The sequence below is a fragment of the Stegodyphus dumicola genome, chromosome 2, assembly GCF_044657685.1.
Source record: "Stegodyphus dumicola isolate Sdum_Otavi_A_Nest chromosome 2, ASM4465768v1".
Lineage (NCBI taxonomy): Eukaryota > Metazoa > Arthropoda > Arachnida > Araneae > Eresidae > Stegodyphus > Stegodyphus dumicola.
This window is the reverse complement of record NC_140769.1, coordinates 243,734,258-243,755,188: the sequence shown is the minus strand read 5'-3', so window position 1 is coordinate 243,755,188 and position 20,931 is coordinate 243,734,258. Positions and strand designations below refer to the sequence as shown.

At 30.3% G+C, this 20,931-nt stretch overlaps 1 protein-coding gene across 1 annotated transcript in view; it reads left to right on the top strand.

The window, feature by feature from the left end:
- LOC118198171 (uncharacterized) overlaps positions 1-20,931 on the top strand; it is a 112,469-nt gene that overhangs the window by 7,325 nt on the left and 84,213 nt on the right. The window contains exons 3-12 of the mRNA XM_085811965.1: positions 5,686-5,751; positions 5,858-5,951; positions 6,039-6,118; positions 11,505-11,608; positions 13,389-13,610; positions 13,730-13,809; positions 14,299-14,420; positions 16,814-16,886; positions 17,491-17,585; positions 17,706-17,803. Of these exons, the coding sequence (XP_085668091.1) occupies positions 5,686-5,751; positions 5,858-5,951; positions 6,039-6,118; positions 11,505-11,608; positions 13,389-13,610; positions 13,730-13,809; positions 14,299-14,420; positions 16,814-16,886; positions 17,491-17,585; positions 17,706-17,803 (1,034 nt within the window). The remainder of the gene's footprint in view (positions 1-5,685; positions 5,752-5,857; positions 5,952-6,038; positions 6,119-11,504; positions 11,609-13,388; positions 13,611-13,729; positions 13,810-14,298; positions 14,421-16,813; positions 16,887-17,490; positions 17,586-17,705; positions 17,804-20,931) is intronic.

Sequence of the window (20,931 nt, the reverse complement as noted above, 5' to 3'; positions counted from 1 at the left end):
GAGACACATCATCCCGCAGTCTTGCGATGCTTCATACAGCAGATTTTATGCTAAAATATTCTTGAATAGTCTTGTTATTATGCAAGAAATTTAACATGGATTTTAAAAATACTACTCTATACTTGCATTTCAGTGCGTGCACTATTCTGATATCCATAGGCTGAATAATGGACATACAGTTAGGAGAAAAGAATAACTAGGATACATTATCTTTCAATAAAGCTTAATTGAAGCCCGAGTCAAACAGTTATTACATTCAGGGAAATTTTTGCGTCCTTAGGTACACCAGCTGAATTCAAATGTTGCCAAATTCCGGGTATGAGATGATTTTCAAGGCAATCATTCATTAACGCTTATGTCATCCATGTTGTTTTATTTGCACAATACAAGACGAGGAAAATATGTACGTCTTTAAATCCTCGAAGTCATGTATTTTTCCTGATTCCAAAAAATTTACACTCGTGTGTTCCTGCAGCATTTGCACATGCTAAAATTGTTGGTCTCGCCTTTGGAATCTTTGACACCAGTTAGAGCTTTTCTGTAGAGGTTGCCATGGCATTTCGGGGTACCAGCTAACGGCCAGAAAAGACCAGTTTCATCAGGTTTTCACTATTAATGAGTTAAATGAATTTATCTGCATTTAATTCAGCAGCTTCAATATCAGCTAAAGCTTTTTCACCCTAAATTTTTAATTGCCTTTTACCATGGCAATTTTTAAATTTGGTTATCCAACCTGTTGAATTTGTGCATTAATTTTTTTAAGTTCATTTCTTCACGAAATATTTTGACTTTACCATTAGCATTGGACCCGTCAATGGCATGCCTTCGCTGCAACGCTGTCTGACCATCACTTTCAGCATAATGAATAATTTTTCCTGTTTTCTTTATGAGTGGGATGTTAGAATCCCCCAAAAATTCAAAAAGTTCCTTTTTCTGTTTTCTTATGTTATATGCAGTTGCTTTTCCCTTGCCAAACTCCTCCAGATTTTGAGATAAATATACTTTTATCCATTCCCCCCCCCTGCAGCAATTCCTTTTTTTGTTTACTGAACATCAATGCTGTCGCTTTGTAGATCCTGTTGTAGCTCCAGAATTATTTCGCCATAATCGGAAGTTCAAACTTTAATTTTCATAAAATGCTGTAATAATAACAACCTGCAAAAAATAATCAGCTGGATCAATTCAGAAAGTTAAGGAATCTGCTATATTAAATGAAATTCCTTGGAATCAGTAAAGTATAAGCATAGCTTAATAGCGCCCGCTATACATTATTGGCTATGTATCATGAGATTGGTAACAGAAAACAAGTTGTTCTGCTAAATTTTGTCTTGCTTCTATCACACACTGAGACAATTAAGCTTAAATTGCATTAGTTTAGTTATTTATTATACATATGTCTATTTCTTGCACATGCTTAAATATGCACATACAGGTCCTAAATTCTGCTACCAAGCACCTCCCTAAGTTCTAAATTTTTGCCGCCTCTAAATTTCGAGTTCCAATGCTTTCCCTAAATTCTAAAAATTTTGTTATCTCTTAATTTTGTTGCTCGGTGCTTCTATAAATTCCAAAAATTTTATCTTCCCTAAATTCAGCAATCCAAGCTTTGGCGCTGGTTCTGAGTTTATGTGAAAACAAATCAGTTATTCTTAACTCAAATAGCACTAAATGTAATCTTTTGATTTATGAGTATCATGAATAAAATCTTTTTTTAGCATATGGAAAGAAATTTTTGTTAAATTTTTCCTCGTCGACATTTCTTATAGCATTTAACTTTAATTATCACCAAGCGTAATGTCAACATAAAAGGTTACCATACTTTTGTTATTTAATTACTAATAAAAAAAAAAATTGTTTAAGCATCGCTGCATGAGTTATTACTCAAGTTGTGATATACTGATAAACATGCAGTGATTGAAGCAAAATATAATAAATAATGATTTGCCAGGTTGGCATCAGGAATATAAAATATTAGTAGTGTAAAACAAAGGATGTTTTTATGTAGAATGTTTTGGTTTGAGATGTATGCCAAGCAGATATGCAGCTATGGAGCCAAGTTACTGATCACACAAATTTATGCTAAAATAATTGTTTTTTCAGTAACAAGGTATTTTAATTAATGCCAAAGTGAAATTAAGAATCTGAACTCTCCTCATGTTTTATTGTGGGAGGAAAAAAATCAAGTGCGCATGTGTAAAGTAAAAAAAAAAAGGGGGGGGGGCTCCGGATCATTCCCGGTCTCGGACTTTGTACTGTAAAGTATTCTATGGAATGACTTCGCTTCATAGACTTTTTGTAAGCTTCATCATATTTCTTAAAGAGAATCTCTGCGCTAATTCCATTTCCAAGCTGTTTATGTATCTTATTTTTTCTGCTCTGAATTATATTTAGAGAATTATTTCATATAATTATACATAAAAAGGAAATTTTATTAATAACAAATTTAAAGATAAGAAGAGAATTGAGTCCTTTGTAATTATTCTTGAAGCATTTAATTTTTTTTTTTTTTTGAAAAAAGGCGCATTAGTACAGATCACTGCTTGATTGAGAACAAATTAATTATCTAATAAATTTTAATTTTCATTGAGTAAAAGTGAATTCATATGCATTCTCTAAGAAAGCAAACCTCCCTCCCCCCCAATTTTTTTTTTTCTGTTCTCGCAGTTATAATATTTTTCTTAAATATTCAGGTAATTCATATTCAAATATTCCAATCCATTATAATTAGTAATGAATCAATATAATAAATAAATAATTAAAATGAATTAAATGGAATTTTAATTTATTGTATTGTCATTTTCACTGGTATAAACCCCTCTTTAGAGTTCAGTAACATTCGATCAGATTTTGTTGGGATTCATCAAGTTTTATATATAAATAAATAAATATATAAAACACATTGCTCATTGGGATTCAGTTTACTTTATGGTATGCTTATGTTATATTATGTATATATATATATAACACATTGCTCATACTTGTGACTTACAACTTTTAATATTTCTTGGAAAAATCAATATGAGAACCCATCAAATTATTCTTAGTGATGCTAAAACTATTATTACTAAGCATTGTCATGCCAGAGTGTTTAAAAAAAATCCCATTGTTTAAATGTAGATACTATACTCATATCCTGGCATAAAAATAAAAGCTGCAAGCCAGAATTAAGGGGGTTGTTCTTAGGAAGTCTTAATTAAAAAATAGTTGCAGGAAATGTTAATCAACGCTTAATATTATCGTCTGGATTAAACACTGATTCACTCTTTGATAAAGTGTGTAGCAAACAGATATTCAGCATTTGTAAAGAAGAGAAAATTGAATCAAAATGAGTTATATTTTCTTTTTTTCGACTGCAAAATTATCTTAACATTCTATCGGATTTAATCTTTAAATTATTCCAATAATATTCAGAAAAAGGGGGCCATTATTCTTAACTATAATTCACTGATGCAAATCCTATTTTAGTTTCATATTGTTTTCATCAATTACGTTAGTGATGCTGATATTTGTAGAAACTATTAGCAAAAATAGTTATAAATACGTAATTTTTGTGTTTATGTACTATATTATTAAAAAGCTTATTTTTTTACTACCTCAGTTTTTGTGCATGTAAACAATAAACTATTATAATATGAAAGAACAAAAGAAATAAAATTATTTGCTGATATTTGGGAAAATTTCATCTGGCAATAAGCATAAGTATCTGTAATTGTTTTTAAACTACTGACTTCCAGCTCCATTCAAGTTTTTATTCCTTATATATTGAAACTGAACGAGACCTAAAAACATCTCTCTTTTACAGTATATCTCCCCTTATAACCCCTGACACCCCTTGTTTACTTTCCCGTTCTTAATTAACATCGTTCTCCCCTTCTTGACCACATTTGCAATGCCACCACGTAGTCTAGCCTAGGAAATTAAAATTCCAATATAGATTTATTCAAAAAGCCTTGAAGAAAGATCTTGAGATTCCAGGTAACAAACAATCTCTCTTGATAACCAGAAGCCCTTTGGAGGTGATTGATGTCGAAGTAAGGCTAGACTTAGTGGAAACTATCCATAGAAAGAGCGATGTTGCACCAAGTGTTTTGAAATGTCTTTCTTTGGAGACCATTGCTACTAGATATCTGCTTATTCAATGGCTGCACATTTTTACTGATGGGTTCTCAGTTTAAATGTCATTTGAGGGTTGGAGCTGGTGTAGTTTCAAATCTTTTTTCTTTCTATGCTCCTGCAGGATACATTGGTACCTCCTTGATGAAGTAGCCATTTGCGTACCCTTACAGCAATTATTAGTTATTCAGTACAAGTTTGCAAAGGCAGTCACTTTTTCTGATTGTCATGCTGCCATTCAATCAGTTAGCTGTGTTGAACATCCATTAACACCTAAATTTTGCAGTGCCAAGAATTTCTGAGAACTCTCTCTTTAAAGGGGAAACAAATCATTCTCCAGTTGGTGCCTGGCCATTGTGGCCTTTGGGGCAATAAACAAAAGGTACCAGCTTACTACAATATCCTAATACAGCCATTTCTTATTGGAGGATTAACTTGTTTTTAAAAAAGTTTATTTACCTCTAATATCTTACGAGATCTTCAGACTTGTACAGCCTTAAGTTGAAGAATATTAAGTCCTTCTAGTTCCCGATAGTACAAGATGCAATGCAGTTGCTGCTTTCTGTCTGTCTACAGGATGCGATGGGCTCTTTGTGGTTTTAAAGGGGAGGCAAGAGTGCTTAAGCAATGACTTCTGCCTTTTTGTTCTTAGTTGTATTGTTTGTAAGATTTTAGTTCATTGTAACTTTTTTCTTAGTAATTGAAAATTAAAAATCTATATAGACTTTTAAATTGAGAATTTATGTTAAGTAGAGAGACTGGGAAATTGTATTTTTGTTTTAATGATTGCAAAGTAAAATTTTTTTCATAACATTGTATTAAAAAATGACTTGCATTTTATATATCTATGAAGTATTTCCTTTTAAAGTGTCAAGCATCAGTATTTGTATGAAGCTAGTTAGGTAATATTTTTCTATAAATAAATTTTTAAATACTTTGATCAAATTTCAAAGTATTCTTTTTATTTTATAAGACACATTGACAGAATCTAATTTGCATTTTCCTTTTAAGTTTTTATAGAATATAGCTTTCAAAACATTTTGAATCAGAAATAAGCATTTAAATGCGATGGATTTACTGTGAATGGTACAAATTACAGTGAAGGGAAAAGGAATACAGAATTATATTTTACAATTAGATTTTGCACCTACAAAATTGTAATGTTACTCCATTTTTAGTGGAAAAAGAGTCATACTAAATTAAAGTTATGAAAAAAAAGCCTTATTAAATTAAAGTGGTGAAAAGAGAGCATTAATTGTATGGTGTACCGTTTGCAGTCTATTCATTACTAAGATTAAAAGCATAATTCTGTTAAACTGATATAGAAAAATCTTACAAGAAGCATTAGTATAACAGTAATAGTTCCATAGTACTCCTCATTTGTTATGGCATGATTTATGTTCAGTTGGTATGTAAAGGTATTATTTGTGTCTTAAGTATACCATGTGTTTAGTGGAAGTAGTGAGTAACAAGTGGATATGCAGTCATACCCAAACTTAGTTTTTGTTTGTCTAGTAAACAGAAAATTGATCAAGCAGATTGCATCAATTTACACAGTTTTTTTCCCCTTAGGTAACCTTTAAAAATAATCTGGGTGCATATATGATTACTGATGATCAAATAAAAGGGCCTTTGAGAGTAAGTATTTGCCTATATTTCTCAGATTTAAATATGTCTAAAATTCCTCTTTATATAATTTTATTATTCTTTGAAGTATTAATACAAATGTTCTAAAATATTTTAGATTGGAGCTGATATTGAAGCAAAACATCCTGAAAAGAATCAATTTTTTGAAGCTGTAATTAATAAATTACAAGATTATAGCCAATATACTGTTGGTAAGTTTATAATATTTTGTGAAACTAAGTAAATTAAGAAATATTTAGCATTTAAAAAATTATTATAATTGTTGTTTTTATTTGTAGTGTTTGATGATGGAGACGAAACTACATTGAGGCGAACATCATTATGTTTAAAAAGTGGGAGACATTTTGCAGAAAGTCCTGTATGTAATTTTTTCCTTTTATTTCAGCTAGATATTAAATTATAAGTCTTATATACTAGAAAATAAGATACTTTCATATCATCCTGTCAACTTTAAAAGTTGTCTACCATCGAACCATAAAAGTTTCAAAGGTCATTCCTAAAGAGTTCTGAAAGAACCAACTCCTCTTTATTTAATAAGCAATCAATATTCCACACACTTCATTTTTTCGATGCCTTTCAGTTTCTACTATTTTGTTAGGCCCCTTGATTATTTTCTTGGCCATATCCAGCAATTCTCCATTTAACTGATGTTGATTCTCTTGACCAGCTATAAATAAACTGGAATGCAGTCACAGATATTGCATCACCATTGTTTATCTGGTTTCAAATGAAAGTATCATATTATGTCCATTAACATAAATTTTTTTATGATAGAACCCCATAACTTTGAAAATAGTCCATTGCTTGTTGTTCTGTAGAAAGCAGAGCCCAAGTTGTAATAATATTTTTTCTGCCTGCAAGAAAAATTACAATAACAGTTAATTTATATCTTTGTTCATAAAAACAAGATGTAGCTTATCAAGAAACAGTTGGGGTTACATTAAACAAAAGTACAAATGTTATGAGTGTTATGTCATGCCTACCACAACTAGCTATAAATCATGCTGCTTATCAATAGTTTCATGGTTGACAGGGTAATAAGTTAAGTCTCCAGATTTAAAAAAAAAAAAAAAAAAAAAAAAAAAAAAAAAAAAAAAAGCGCTTTTGATTCTATCTTGGAATTTAGACTTGAAAGAATGGGGTTAAGGGTTTTTCAATTCTGTGTAGTTCCATTTTAAGGAAATACACTGAGAGATGAAATGTTTTAGTTGTAAACATAATTTTATTCGTTTGAAACATTAATTTAGAGTTGCATTTTAAAAATTGTTTTTTTAAAAAGAAGGTGCATCTAAGTAGCTGATCAATACTGTTTTCACACATACGTTATTTGTATACCATTATTCTGACCATTTCTTTTAAGCATCTGTAATCTTTAAATGCATGGAGTTTTATTCCCCATGCAAGGAAAACCTAGAAACAAAATTATTAGCTTTTAGTACTGCTTTGAATTTCATAAATATTGTTACTGAATTTTGATTTCAATGAAAATAATTACATTTATATCTTTTTTAAATATCATTAAGCATAAATGTTTTAAAACTACAATAAACAAAATCATTATTATCAACAAGCAGGCTTGCAGCTAAGCTGTGCATGTTCTTAGTCATGTATTATTATTTTTGAAATTATACAATTGCTTTTATTTCCTACAAATCCAATCATCTGTATGATATCAATGTATAGAATATTTAGGGTAATCCAAATCATGTTCCTCATGTCTATTCTGATAAGTTGAATATATGTTTATATCAAGCTTTTTGCCGAGAGCCAACCCAGTCTATTGCATTTCAGTATTAAATTGTTATACAAGTAAACATTTTTCAAAATGTCCTCCCCCCCCAAAAAAAATAAAATAAATAAAAATAAGAAGGGGGGGAAAAAACTTAAACGAATTGATGAATTGGTTCATATCATATTTGAGATAGAGTTTTCTGATTCTGACTGCGTTCCATTGAATGGAATTTTCTGGTCTTCACCTGGTCATCATTTTGCCTTCATCATCTTGTTTTTATATTTAGTCTCTATATATTTGAAGCCAAACAATTATAATGTCAAAACAAAATTTAAACACTGAGAAAGAGTAAAAATATTTTTAGTTTGGGAATTGTTTACATATTTTGAAGAAAATCCCTAATCAAAGCGAAAGATATTTAGGGTTTGTATGGCCCTTAAAAAGTCCATAGGATTTTATTTAAATGCTCTTTAATTCTCAAAAAGTCCTTAATTTTGGTTGAAATTTGCAAAAGGCCGTAATATTTATTCATCTTGTATTTCTGCCTTTTTTTGTGATTTTCATTTTGAGTGCGATTAAGCATTTTAGACAAGTGTGGAATTCAAACCATGTGGCTGATAAAAGTCATTGCAGATTGGTTTTGTAAACAACAAAGAACAATCAGCTACCCTGGAAAAGGTATTTTGTGTTCATCAAAGTTCATTGCGCGTCGCGACGCGCAATGAACTGGAAGTTGATCTGTCAGCACTATCCTTATCTTTACAGCAGATGTTTTTATTTTATTCGGCTTATAATTCCTCACTAAATGTAGTATTTCATCTCGATGTACTCCGTCTTTGATATGATTTAAATCAAATTCCTCGTCATTATAAATATAAATATCACGAATACACATCAAATAGTTTTCTGGGTGCAATTTTTTAATTTCGACTATGCGTAATGTATGCTTTATGCATGCGCGCATTGAAAGAAATGTTTAATAAAGTAAACAAATAAATATTAAGCTTTTTTTTTTTGTAAATTTTGATACCCTTTAGATCATAATTGCTCTTTATTTCATAAATTACGGTTTCATATTTTTAATTTTATAATTTCTGCATGCCATCTTACCAGATTTAAACTGATGATCTATAATCCGGAATCGCCGAATTCCCGACGAGTCCGGATTAAAGTCTTTTCACTGTATAGTAAATGCATAATAAAAGTAAAATTGTTCTTAGTACTGAAAGTACTATAGTAAATACATAATAAAAGTAAAATTAGCAGAAAATACAGAATCAAGTTTTTGAATATTAATAAAAATATTACAATTTGTGAAGAACATACTGATGCAACATACCTGAAGCAATAAAAGGGGTGTAAATCGGCTGATTTACAATATCTAAAATATATTGCATCATTTCTGCTATTTCATGCTCTGTTAAACATTTTCGACGCTTTGACATTGAAACGGTAAAAACAGAAAGAATTCACGTCTAACAAGATCTAATTATTTTCTAAAAACTGAACTGTAAACCGAAATACTCAACGCTTTAGCGCATATAAAACTTCTACTTACAATAAACAACTACCACCTGCGAATAAAGTGCGATTTAAAGAGATGTCATAAATCACGCCATTCGGAAACATTTAGTTCCCCGTTTGTTTATATAATCAAAAACACGTGTATGTGAGTCATGATTCTCTCATTTCGAGTAGAAGGTCTAATGTACATGTATCTGAAACCATATGGACATACAGTGCCATCTTGTGGCAGAAATTATAGTTTGAAAAACGTTCCAGGGTACTGGCACAAATACGTGACAGTCGGTAGTAAACGCAAAAATGCCCTGCATGTCGGCTGGTAGGTAAGTGTGTTCGTTGCTGGCACGTATACGTGACAGTCGGCGCGAAGGGAGTAAAGAAGCAGCGATGATTCTGCTTTATTTTATGTAATGCAACAATTATTTCAGTGTTTAGGCAGGGGGAAAATGTATTTTCAGATAACTGGAATTAACCATTTTTTTCCATTATTATTACTTAAATATTTTTGTGCTTGTGAGTGATTTTAAGCTGGATTACAGATTTATAACATAAATATTTCATAAGTCATTTAGTTAACCATAAATATGTTTTAACCCTTCTATAATACTTTAATGTAGTGAACTTATTATATTAAGTGTATTACCAAATTACACTGGTGTGCAAAAATTAAGGACGTGACGTTTTTTTCAATATAATTTTGTACAAAAGCTTTCCAAATCAACACATTTAATACCACAAGATCCCCAATACGTAAGGACATTAGTAATGTAAGCAACACTTACTAAGAAATCAGAGGGATAAAAAGAAGCTTGATTGAAAAAGTAGCATGGAGCGCAATGCGACTGAAGGCCGAAACATCCCTGTGATGGGTGTCCAGCAAGAAACATCCGGTCTTTAATAGGGGATATGATTTTCCCTGACTGCTAGGCAAGTTTTAAAGCGTTTGTCCATGCTGAGAATGAGGGTGTCAATGAGTTGTTGAGGCATTACTGCCCATTCGTCTTGCAGCGCCAATCGAAGCTCCGGAATCGTTACTGGTGGTAAGGTACGAGCTGCCAAGCGTCTGCCTAGAAAATCCCATACATGCTTGATGGGATTGAGATCCGCTGTATGACTACCAAGCATGATGCCTTCCCAAACGAGAACACCGCCACCTCCATACCTGTTTCTTTCAATAATGTTCGAGGGATGATTGCGGCTTCCCCGCTCTCTCCAGATGATGAGAATCGCTACTCAGACTGAATCTGCTCTCATCTGTAAAGAGTACTCGTCCCCATTCATTGTCTCTCCAATTCCGGTGTTCCCGGCACCACAGAGAACACCTTCTCCGATGGGCAGGCGTTAGAGGTACACACCGTACAGGGCGTCGTGCAAACAGACCACCACCGTGCAGTCTTCTGACCACGGTAAAACGCGATATCGGTCGTCCAGCCGCCTGTGTCGTGTGTCTAGCGATTTCTCCCGCTGTCTGCCGCCTGTTTTTTCTGGCCTGTAAGGCAATATACCGGTCATCTGCGGGTGTGGTTCCTCGTGGACGACCATTACTAAACCCCCGGATAGCTGTTCCTGTAGTTTGAAATTGTCTCCAAAGTCGTGAAACGATGCTGTGAGCAATTCCGAACTCTGCAGCCACACTTGTCACACTGCGGCCTTCCTCCAACTTCCCAATGATTCGACCTCGGGTAAAAGCATTCAGATGTCGTCTAACAGATTGATTATTCGCCATTTCTCGCTGAGGCAGCAACTCGGTGTGATTTTAACTGCTATACGGCGTGCAATCTCTTTGCCAGAAAAACTGATCTTACACCGACAACATGCTTTATACTACTCAGACACTCCCCCATTACGTCTACCTGCATATCTGCGCATGTGCTACCGTACATCACCTTACTTAATCTCCTGATTGGTCTTTCTGTCCGCTCTGCCTCTTTTTCCAGCTGATATGCTAATTTTTCGACTTCGCCCTTAATTTTTGCACACCAGTGTATTTGTTGGATGAATTTAGGCGTTTTTAATAAACATGTAAAGTTTCTGTAACTAAAGTTGTTTGTTGAAATTCCTGCTATATAACTATAAAAATACAAGGGAACATTGTTGAAAGTGTGAAAATTGTCTGTTCATTTTATAATTTTAATTTTAATTTTTTTTTTTTTTTTTTTTTTTTTTTTGTTAACTAAAAGCAATTTTGTTGACATTATAAAATTTACGAATCTAAAATTTTGGTGCTGTTTGATAGTATAAAATTGAATTTTGAATTAAGATTTTAAGTAGAAATATATAGCAAATATTTTTTTTAAGTATGCGTATATCTGAAATAACTAAGATAGTTTTTTTTTAAAAATATATTTTAAAATCTATATATAATTAGTTACTTTGTATATAGAAAAGTTAATCTATTTGTAGTATTTTGAAAGGGGGGTATGTTTAACATAATTTAAATAACTTGTAACACTTTTTTGTGATATATAATTTATTATTTTCTATCTAGACTTTAGATCAGTTTCCACTTACAAATCCAGAACATTTTGGTACTCCTGTTATTGGTGCTGGTAAATATAAACGGAAAAGGCGATCTACTATGAATTCTTCTTTGTAAGTTTTTATTATAGTAACTTTAAAAGAATTATTTATTATGTTTACTGTGAAATGTATGTGTGTGTGTATACATTAAAAATTAGTTGCAAGAGCCATTTATTTATATGTTTTTATGCATTATTTTTGCAAAATCTGCTGTGAAGCTATATATTTAGGTGATTTTAATATGTAATAAAACATATTCATGTACTGTTAGGTAAGATTAAATAACGCAATTAACAATTAAATGTATTTACATTATTGTGGAAAAATTGCTTTGCTTATTTAGTCTTTTTTAAATATGTGTGATCTTTAAAACAACTGGTATTGGAAAGAAATGCTGAAATTGATAATTAACAAGTATGCATTAAATTAAATATTTTTCAGGTGAATATATTGTATAAGAAAGTAGTGTTGAAGTATATAGAAATATTCAATGGATATATTGGAATTACGTATAAAAAGCTATGAAATGCTTCTTACAATCATATTTACAATGATATAAATAATAATAACAGTTTTTACTTATTTATTTTATTTTTTACTATCAGGTTACTTTGTAGGATTTGCAATTTGTATAACTTTTTTTGCTATTCATTGAATCTGTTTAGAATTGCTTACCATGGTTTGTTTTTCCCATTGTTATTTATTCATGTATTTTGGCTTGCTAGTCTAGAGCATGTTCCGTAAAGAGTATTATGAAATATTATCAGCATCAATTCCTTAATTATCCTTACCTAAAAAAATCGTAAAACTTGTCGCAGTTTTTTTTTTAAAGGTGATATAGAATTTTCTCCCATTTTTGTTTTATTTGATTCCTGTAATGCCTGTAAATAAAATTTTCCAAGCATTATATTTTAGCATATGCTTCTCCTTATTCCTTTGCCAGCTACTGTTTAATAACATTAAAGTTACTATTACAGATGTGACTTAGAACTACTTAAAAAACAATGGAAATAATAAAAGCAAGAATGGAAGGATATGCTAGATTGCATCAACTTATGTATCCCTTTTATATATTTCTGTTCATAAGCACTACAGATGTTAATTAGAAGAAAATAAATGTCAAGACCATTAAGTAGTGCTCAATATATTTGAGTTTGATGTGTTCCTTTCTAATCAGCCGTCTGCTTTAAAAATTAATTTCAGTAGAGTTAACATCTATATGGTGATGATATAAAAATATGGGGTACTTACGGAAAATCTTATCAGCCATTTTTGCCTATTAAAGAAAAGATGCAAAACTATGTGATTTTTCGCCAAAAATGGAAAAGTCTTCTTCAAACACGGTGGGTTTAGTGTAACCTTGATTACACATGGTAGTTATTATTCTTGATTAAAGACTCCTTTTTCCACCCCCTCTATCACCCATTTTCGAAAAAAAAAAAATTAAAATTTGGGACCTGCCTACTGCAGTAGAGCATGCTGTTGAATATTTCCAAAGTTATGGAATCTTACCGGCGATTAAATTAAAACCTAGTGAAAATAATTGCTTTTACAGTATGTCTCCTTAATAAAAAATAATGGAAATTTTTAATGAAAAATTAAATATAAGTAAATGATAATATAATATATTTGAAAGAAAAATAGAATGTTTTTTCTTGTAATTAGTAAATGTTTTATTATTATTATTATTTTATTTTGTTTGGCATGATTGGCACCGCCTCTTGTAGTCAGTGGGATTTTCTGTAAATACCAAATATGGTAATTTAGATCATGCTAGATACTTTGTGTTTTTTCGCTCTTTTTATTTGATACCCAATTTTTTGTCCTTCTTTTTTTCTAAATTGTATTACAGAGATTATGGCAGTAGTGATGAAGATTCACTTCCTAGAAAATTGAAGGCTATCCGAGGAAAAGAAAGAGATCCAGATTTGGGTAAAGTAGTTTGTGTTGATTATGGCGACAGACGGAAAAAAGACAGTTGGTATCCTGGTCTGATTGTACCACATCCTGCACAGTCAAATATAAAAATTTCAAAAGAAGAACATCTAATTCGATCTTTCAAAGATGGAAAATAGTATGCTCATTATTTCTTAATATTGATTAAAATTCCAATTACTGTAGTTCTAATGATCAAGTAAAATTTAAAACTAAATAAAATACTTGTGCATATTTATATATATTGAATATTTTTAGTTATCAAGTTCCCAAAAAAGATACTAGAGAATTTAACAGAGAAATTGCAATGAAAGTAGACAATAATACTCTAAGAACAGGTAAATATTTTTTTTTTTTCAAAAGATAATAGAATTTCATTTTTACTGTTATTATCTGAAGTTATTTAAAAGTTGTGTGCAAAATTTATGAAAGTTAAGCATTAGTGTAGTTATTCTTAAAAACATTATGGAGGCAAAATTGGGTTTAGTAATTTTTAACCCTCTGACCGTTACAGGTTTAGCTCTCAAATTTCAAAGTTCCTCAAAATGTCATGCATAAATTGTATTTTCTTGATTATGGTTTAAAAAAAAAAAGACTGTCACTTTGTACCTTTATTCCTTTCCTTCCAATTCACAAACAATCCTAAATCAGATAAATACTGGCAGATGTTTTCACATGTAATGTATATGAAAGCCAGTCTTCTGTAGGGAATTTTGCATCGGTAAGGCTGAGAGGATTAAAAGATTAAATAAACTGTGAGGAATTAATTTTGTATTGTTATAAATCAATACTTAACTTTAATATAGTTTTCTCTCCACTTATTGTAGCTGTAGAGAAAGCAGTATTATACCTGGAAAAAGAAGAATTACCACCTCATTGGGACAAAGCTCTTTTTCAAGGTTTAGACTTTCCTTCAGCAGATGAAGATAGTCATGATTCTGATTCAGATGTAAGTTGTTTTTTTTTTCTAAATAATTTCATCTATTAATAAAATATGCAATTTTCATTTGGAAGACAGAACTAATCTCAATTTTACTGTTCATGAAATAACTGGAAAAAATAAAACTAGAGCAGAACCTGCTTGAAAGGTTCCATCATAAAAAAACTTTTCTAAGAAATCTGATTTTTTTTTTTTTTTTAAATTGAAACTTAAGGTGAGTACAACTTCTTTCGGTATGTAAAGTTCCTACTTACATATGTTTTTGTGGGACATGAGATTCCTTCATAAGTTTAACCACTTGAGAACTCTAATTCTATAATAACAAGATTATATATTTTTGTGAATTTTTAGTAAGTTAAAAAGCTGTGTAAATAAAAATTTTGTTGTAAAAGCTTTCTTTCTAAAATTGAAATTTTTAAAATTTTAATCAGTCATATGACTTGCCATATGACTGTTGAGCTAATTGCTAACTAGTCTATGCTAACTGTCATAAGAGAAGAGAAGTTTACTCTTTTATTCTCTCATTATCAGAAACAATTTTTTTTTTTTAATGTTGTAAACAGTTTTCAGTTTATATTGCTGACACTACCTGGAATTAATGTGCTGTGTACATCAGTTTGCTGATTAAATCAAATGTATATGTGTAAATATATCAAGTGTATATGTGTACACTATCAGTAATGGGATGCAGCTAGTTTGTATCAGTTTTGCAGAAGCAGTGTCTAAATATTCATTTAAACAGTTTATTGCTATTTAAGTTATGTTTTTCATACTTACTCAGACATCAAGCCAGTTCATCCAATTTTTGATTACAGCTTACTTTCTGTTGAATCCTACTCCCTAAAAAATTACTAGAATTTCTTTATTTCATGCACAGTATGTTAAGGAGATGCCTTCTTATACTGAGTTTTTTAGTTCTACCAAAATTGAGAACTTAAATTTATTTGATCTTTACATAGATTTTTACTTACATTACATCATTGGGCAGCATCTTCTTAAGTATCATAATTAGCTGAGTTGTTTATTATGTATTGTTTTTAATAAATTTTCTCCCATTTTGAATAATTTAAGTGCATCTTCTTCTTCCCCAATTTATAAAGTATTTTAGAGAGAATTTGAAAATCTGTGATACTTAAAGATACCTCATTACATGCAAGTCAGTTGTCTTAAATAAATCTACCATTAAATGAGGGATAGTTTAGCTTATTTATTTTATACCTTTCCACTGAAATCATGGAGGGGGGGGGGGAACCCATTAAATCAAGGATCTCGCATAGCTGTCAACTCTTCCAGTTATTATGTGCCAAAATGTATGGAGAAAGTTTCCTCCGCCTTTTTTTAACACTTGTTATGCTCAAGACAAGCATAAATAATAATAATAATATAACATTTATTGATTAAACTTTCTCATTTATTATTAATTTCAAATTTATGCCTTGTTAGGGAGAAATGTCAACATTAAAATTATCAATAACATAGTTTCTGAGAACCCTCAGTTGGAAATATTGGTTGTCAGCTTTTCAGTCTCTGAATCTTTCTTTCCTTTCTCTCTCTCTTTTTAAATATATATTTTTTAGCCTTTACAAAGGGAAATGTTTCACAGCAATAAATGGAATTTTTTGAATTAATGAAACTTTTTTTTACTTTGAATTTTACAAATTCTATTTTCAGCATCAATAAAGTGTAGCTATGTAGAAGTATGTATATTAATTAACTTTTTTCATCGTATTTAAAGCTACTTTGATAAATAGTAGCTTTTCATTCTGATTTAAATTTTCTGAATGTAAGAAAATTGCAAAATGAAGTTCATCAAAGAACAAAAATTTAGAATATCTAAATATAAAGAGTTCATTAATAGGAATCAAAAGTGAATTTAAGTCAGTTTAGAATTCTTTTGAATTGGCCTCATTGGCCATCATGAAAAACCTCCTGGTTTTCTATATTTCAAGATTGGTAGCTATAATATTAAATAGAATTTTAAGCCATATGTAGAAAAAAGTTGAAAATATATTCTTCAGATAGGGATAGGACGGGAAGAATATGATTTTTTTCCATAATTGTTTATATTTTGACAAATTAATCTAGAAGTAAACGTTTTCTGCATAAACAACAAGAATTTTCTGCATCTGTACTTTCTATAACTGATATAAAGATATTTAATATCTAAATTCAAGCATTATTATAGTACTTTATGTTTTGTAATTGTGTATTGACGATGGAATTATTGAATTTTTATATTTTTCAATCAAAACTACTGCATGTATTGTCTCTAACTGAACTGAATTAAAGTACACTGTAATCTTAAATAAAACTGCTGTATTTTGATGTGATCCAAAGCTAAAATAATTGAACTAATGTGTTTATTTTTTCTATCTTATGGTATATCATGTTGTTTTATATAGTCTTCTGATGATGAACCAAGTGAAGAAAAAGACAGATTTGTTGCCCAGCTGTATAAATTTATGGATGAAAGAGGTAATTTATCTTATATCTCAGTTACATATGTTTCAGTGCATGCTGATTTCTTGAATAACAAGTCCATAGGCCTGGACAAATTGCCAGTTCTCGCTATTATAGATCATTCCAGATAATTGATGTCCGGATTAGAGACTGTGTACTGTATAACAATATTTTATTTATTCACATATTTTTCTCCTTTGCTTATGCTCCCCCAATATGATTTAGAAACTTGTGCCTTTTTAGTTACCATATAAAATAACGTGCACCCTCAAAAGTGCTTTCTGTAAACACAAAGGATATTGCAACTTTTTGATTAATAGCTTCTTTTAAATAGACTAGAGTAACATCTTTATACATACTTTCCATTATGCTGTGTTTTTCATTTAAGCCATTCCCTCGGAAGTGGTATATACCACATAATTTTCCCTCTTGATTTTCAAGAAGTAAAATCAGGAAAAAACTGAAGGAAAATATATTGTATTTATTTTATATAATATATGTAATTTATTGTTTTTATAAATATATAAAGCTTCAATGTAACTCACAAAAATATTCTTATATCATATTATTTGCATCTTTCTTTATATATACATGTATTTTTTTTTTAAATTTCTTTAAGGTACTCCCATAAACAAGGCACCTACAGTTAGTAATAGAGATTTAAACTTGTATAAGCTTTTTAAAATAATGCACAAACTAGGAGGTTACAATAAGGTAAATATAGTTTATGTAACTCTGAATGTCCTGTTAATCTTTTATATTTATATCTTTCTCTTTTCAAAAAGTGTGTTAATATATTTTTATTAATTTTTCTAATGGGTTGACCTTTTTTAGGTTACAAATAAAAATAAGTGGAAGGCCGTATATTCAAAAATGAATTTACCACAGTCAAATTTGAATGGTCCTAACCAAATAAAATTTGCTTATAAAAGGTAATACTTTTTTGTCATAATTTAAATGTAATTAAGTTAATTGTCATTAATTATTTTTTCTTTTATATAACATAATCTAGCTTGCTGAAAAGTTTTTAAATATTCATTCCCTCTCCATTTAGTTAAAAAATATTTATCGTGTTAGCTTTTAATGTTTGACCTGGTTTCATGAAAAAGTTTTTTTTTTTTTTTTTTAAAACATTTAGTGTACTCTTGATTATTTAGGCTGATGCCGAAGAAGCAGGTTACAGATAATTCAGACTATCAGGTTTCATGTATATTGCACCACCAGCGCCCGAGTGGTACAATCGCTTAACACTGGTAGTTCGTTCTAGGGTTTGAATCTTGGAGAATGGGCTGTTTGCATTGCCATTTTCATGGTTTTCTCCCACGTGTAAACCTATAGATGAGCCAGTTCCCTTAGAAAGTCCTCCACAAAGGCATTCTAGTGTGTTTTGCTGTAATAACCAAATTATGTAGATTGTGTTTATTTCTTAAAAAACTAAATAATTTTATTTTGAGAATGTTTCAGTACTTGTCGAAAAATATTTCACTGCATATTTTAAAAGTGTTATTTTTATCATTTTATTCGAATCCCCTTTGGTGAACAAAATCCAATAGAGTTTCTGCAGATATCATTTCTGTCTCTCGACTAATGCAATTTTGTTAATATCTTCTTCTCTTGTGTTACTCTTAGACTCTTCTATTCTTGTGAAATTTGGGGCAATATCTGCATGTCTGTTTCATACACACTTTCGCATATAGCGTTGATTGTGCATGCGTGGTCACTGCATACACACTTTCGCATATAGCATTATTGATTGTGCATGCTTGGTCACTGCCATGCACAGATAATCAGTTCTCAGACAATCAAGAGTACACTGTACTTTGTATTTTTCTAGTAATACGCTATGCTAATCATCAATTTCTAATGTCTTAAACTCTTTTGCATATTAATTATTCCTCACTGAATTTACTTGTCTATGCTACTTTTTCAATCAGAATCATTAATTTTGCTTGTTAAAGTAAATGTATGGAGTGAAAAGTATAGATAAACATTGTTACTTGATTTTCAGTTCTGTACTGAAACTTAATGTCGATTGTTTGTTTTTATTATGTTTTACTTGGACTGTTACTTTTTTACTGCACTGAAGCCTGCCAAGGCAATGACTTTCCTAAGACCACTACTTTTGAAAGTAACTGTAATTGCTGACAATTTGTAAAACATTAACATTGTCTGTGTAAGACAATCGTCCCTATAGGAGACCAGATTTATTTAAAGCTGTCAGAGAATTTATTGTACTTTGAAAAGATAATAATGCCTTTTATATGTTATGATGGTACGTATGGTTTTTGTAAGAAGAGGTTAGGTATTATTATTGAAACACAGACAGAAAGAAAATATATGGAAAGCTACTAAATACTTTTTAAAATCATAGCATCTGGCATTTATGTTTTACACATCACACGGTGTTTTAATTAATAAGAATAAATTGTGCAAATCTTTTTCTGGAACATAAAGGAACTTTAATCTCAAATTTCCACATAAAATATCTGTAGAATCCGTAAGTATTTTATGCCTTTTTAATAGATTTGTTTGCCTGCTGCAAATACTACTAGACATACCATAGTGCCTTTTTCAAAACACTTGAATTACTAAAAAATGGTCTTGCTATCTCAGACTTTGTGTTGGCAGGGTGTGCATGCATATGGATTAATTGTTATAATATGATAGTTATTGTTTAATAAATTGTTTAAATTTATCTTTCAGAATATGAGATTAAGTTAAAAATTGATTAAAAGCCTTTTTTCCTTCCACAGAATCTTATGTTATTGTATTAAAAATTTGCTACATTTTGTGAGTAAAGGATAAAATTTTTGAACTCCAAAATATGTATATAATTTAGAGTTCATGTATATTATTACATAACATTAGTATTTTATGCTATTATTGAAATAATTGTGGTGTTTATGTTTCATTTGCTTGTAAATAATGAGCATAAAATTTCAGTATTACATATTTACATTTTGGACCTTATAGAAAGTCTGCTATCCTAGAGCACAAAATGTAGTTAAAGTAAAAAAGAATCTAATCTTGTTGCTAGCTATGAGTTCTTTGGTATCTCTCTAAATGTTCATTCCTGCGATAAACAGGAAAAAATTAACAATTTATTAAAAAAGTTGGAAACAGCAGAATGAATAACAGCAAATAGTTCAGGGAGAGTGGGGAACAAACCCTCAGCACGCAAGAAATATCAGTTGCTGAAATCACTTATAGATTAAAGTCTAAATCACAGTTCAAGTAAATCTCGCATCTGAGTTAATAACTAATAACAACAACTTGCCCAAGCTAAGGGGGAGTATATAAGGCATTTCTCCTGTCTTCCTACCGTACCTTCATGGTGTAGTGGTTTTGCACGCTGGGCCGATATGGGGTACACCTTGGGGGTAGAAGCGACAGCTCTATAACTCCTTTTGTACTAGGCAGATTGAAGAAATTGCATTTTTCATGTCTTGAAAGCGTGACTTAAGATATATTTTTTTGTTTTTATATAGCATTGTTCTAATAAGTATTTTGACACAAAATCGTATTTTTTCTGAAATGACATATAAATTTTTTTCGATATTTCAGTTTTGCGGCTCAAACTCTGCCTATAGTGTGGAGTTTTATAAAAATTGCATCAATTTTTAAAAAGTTAGCTCTCAAAGTTTTAGCTCCTCAGTGTTAATTTTAATTGAATTTGGTATATATTTGGTATATAAAAATTTATTAATAATAACTTTTTTTTTATCTAACTTACTTGATTCTTTTATGCGTGTGTTTCACAATTCAAAATTTAGGTTCAATTGAAATAAAATTCACAGCTATTTTCTGATTTATTTTTAAAATATGTATTTTTTTAGTAATTTTTATGAAATTTTCAAAAAAAAAATTAGTTGAAACCTATCAAATTTTTGCCATCATCTTAAATTAGATGTGCTTCTTTGTATACCTGCAAAAAATTAGAATTTGTTAATCAAAGATTTTTAAAATATTCATGAATTTTTAATTTCATGAATTTACAAGCAATAATCATGCCAAATATAGTTTTCACACTTTTTAAGAAAGAATGAGCGCTGTACCTTTT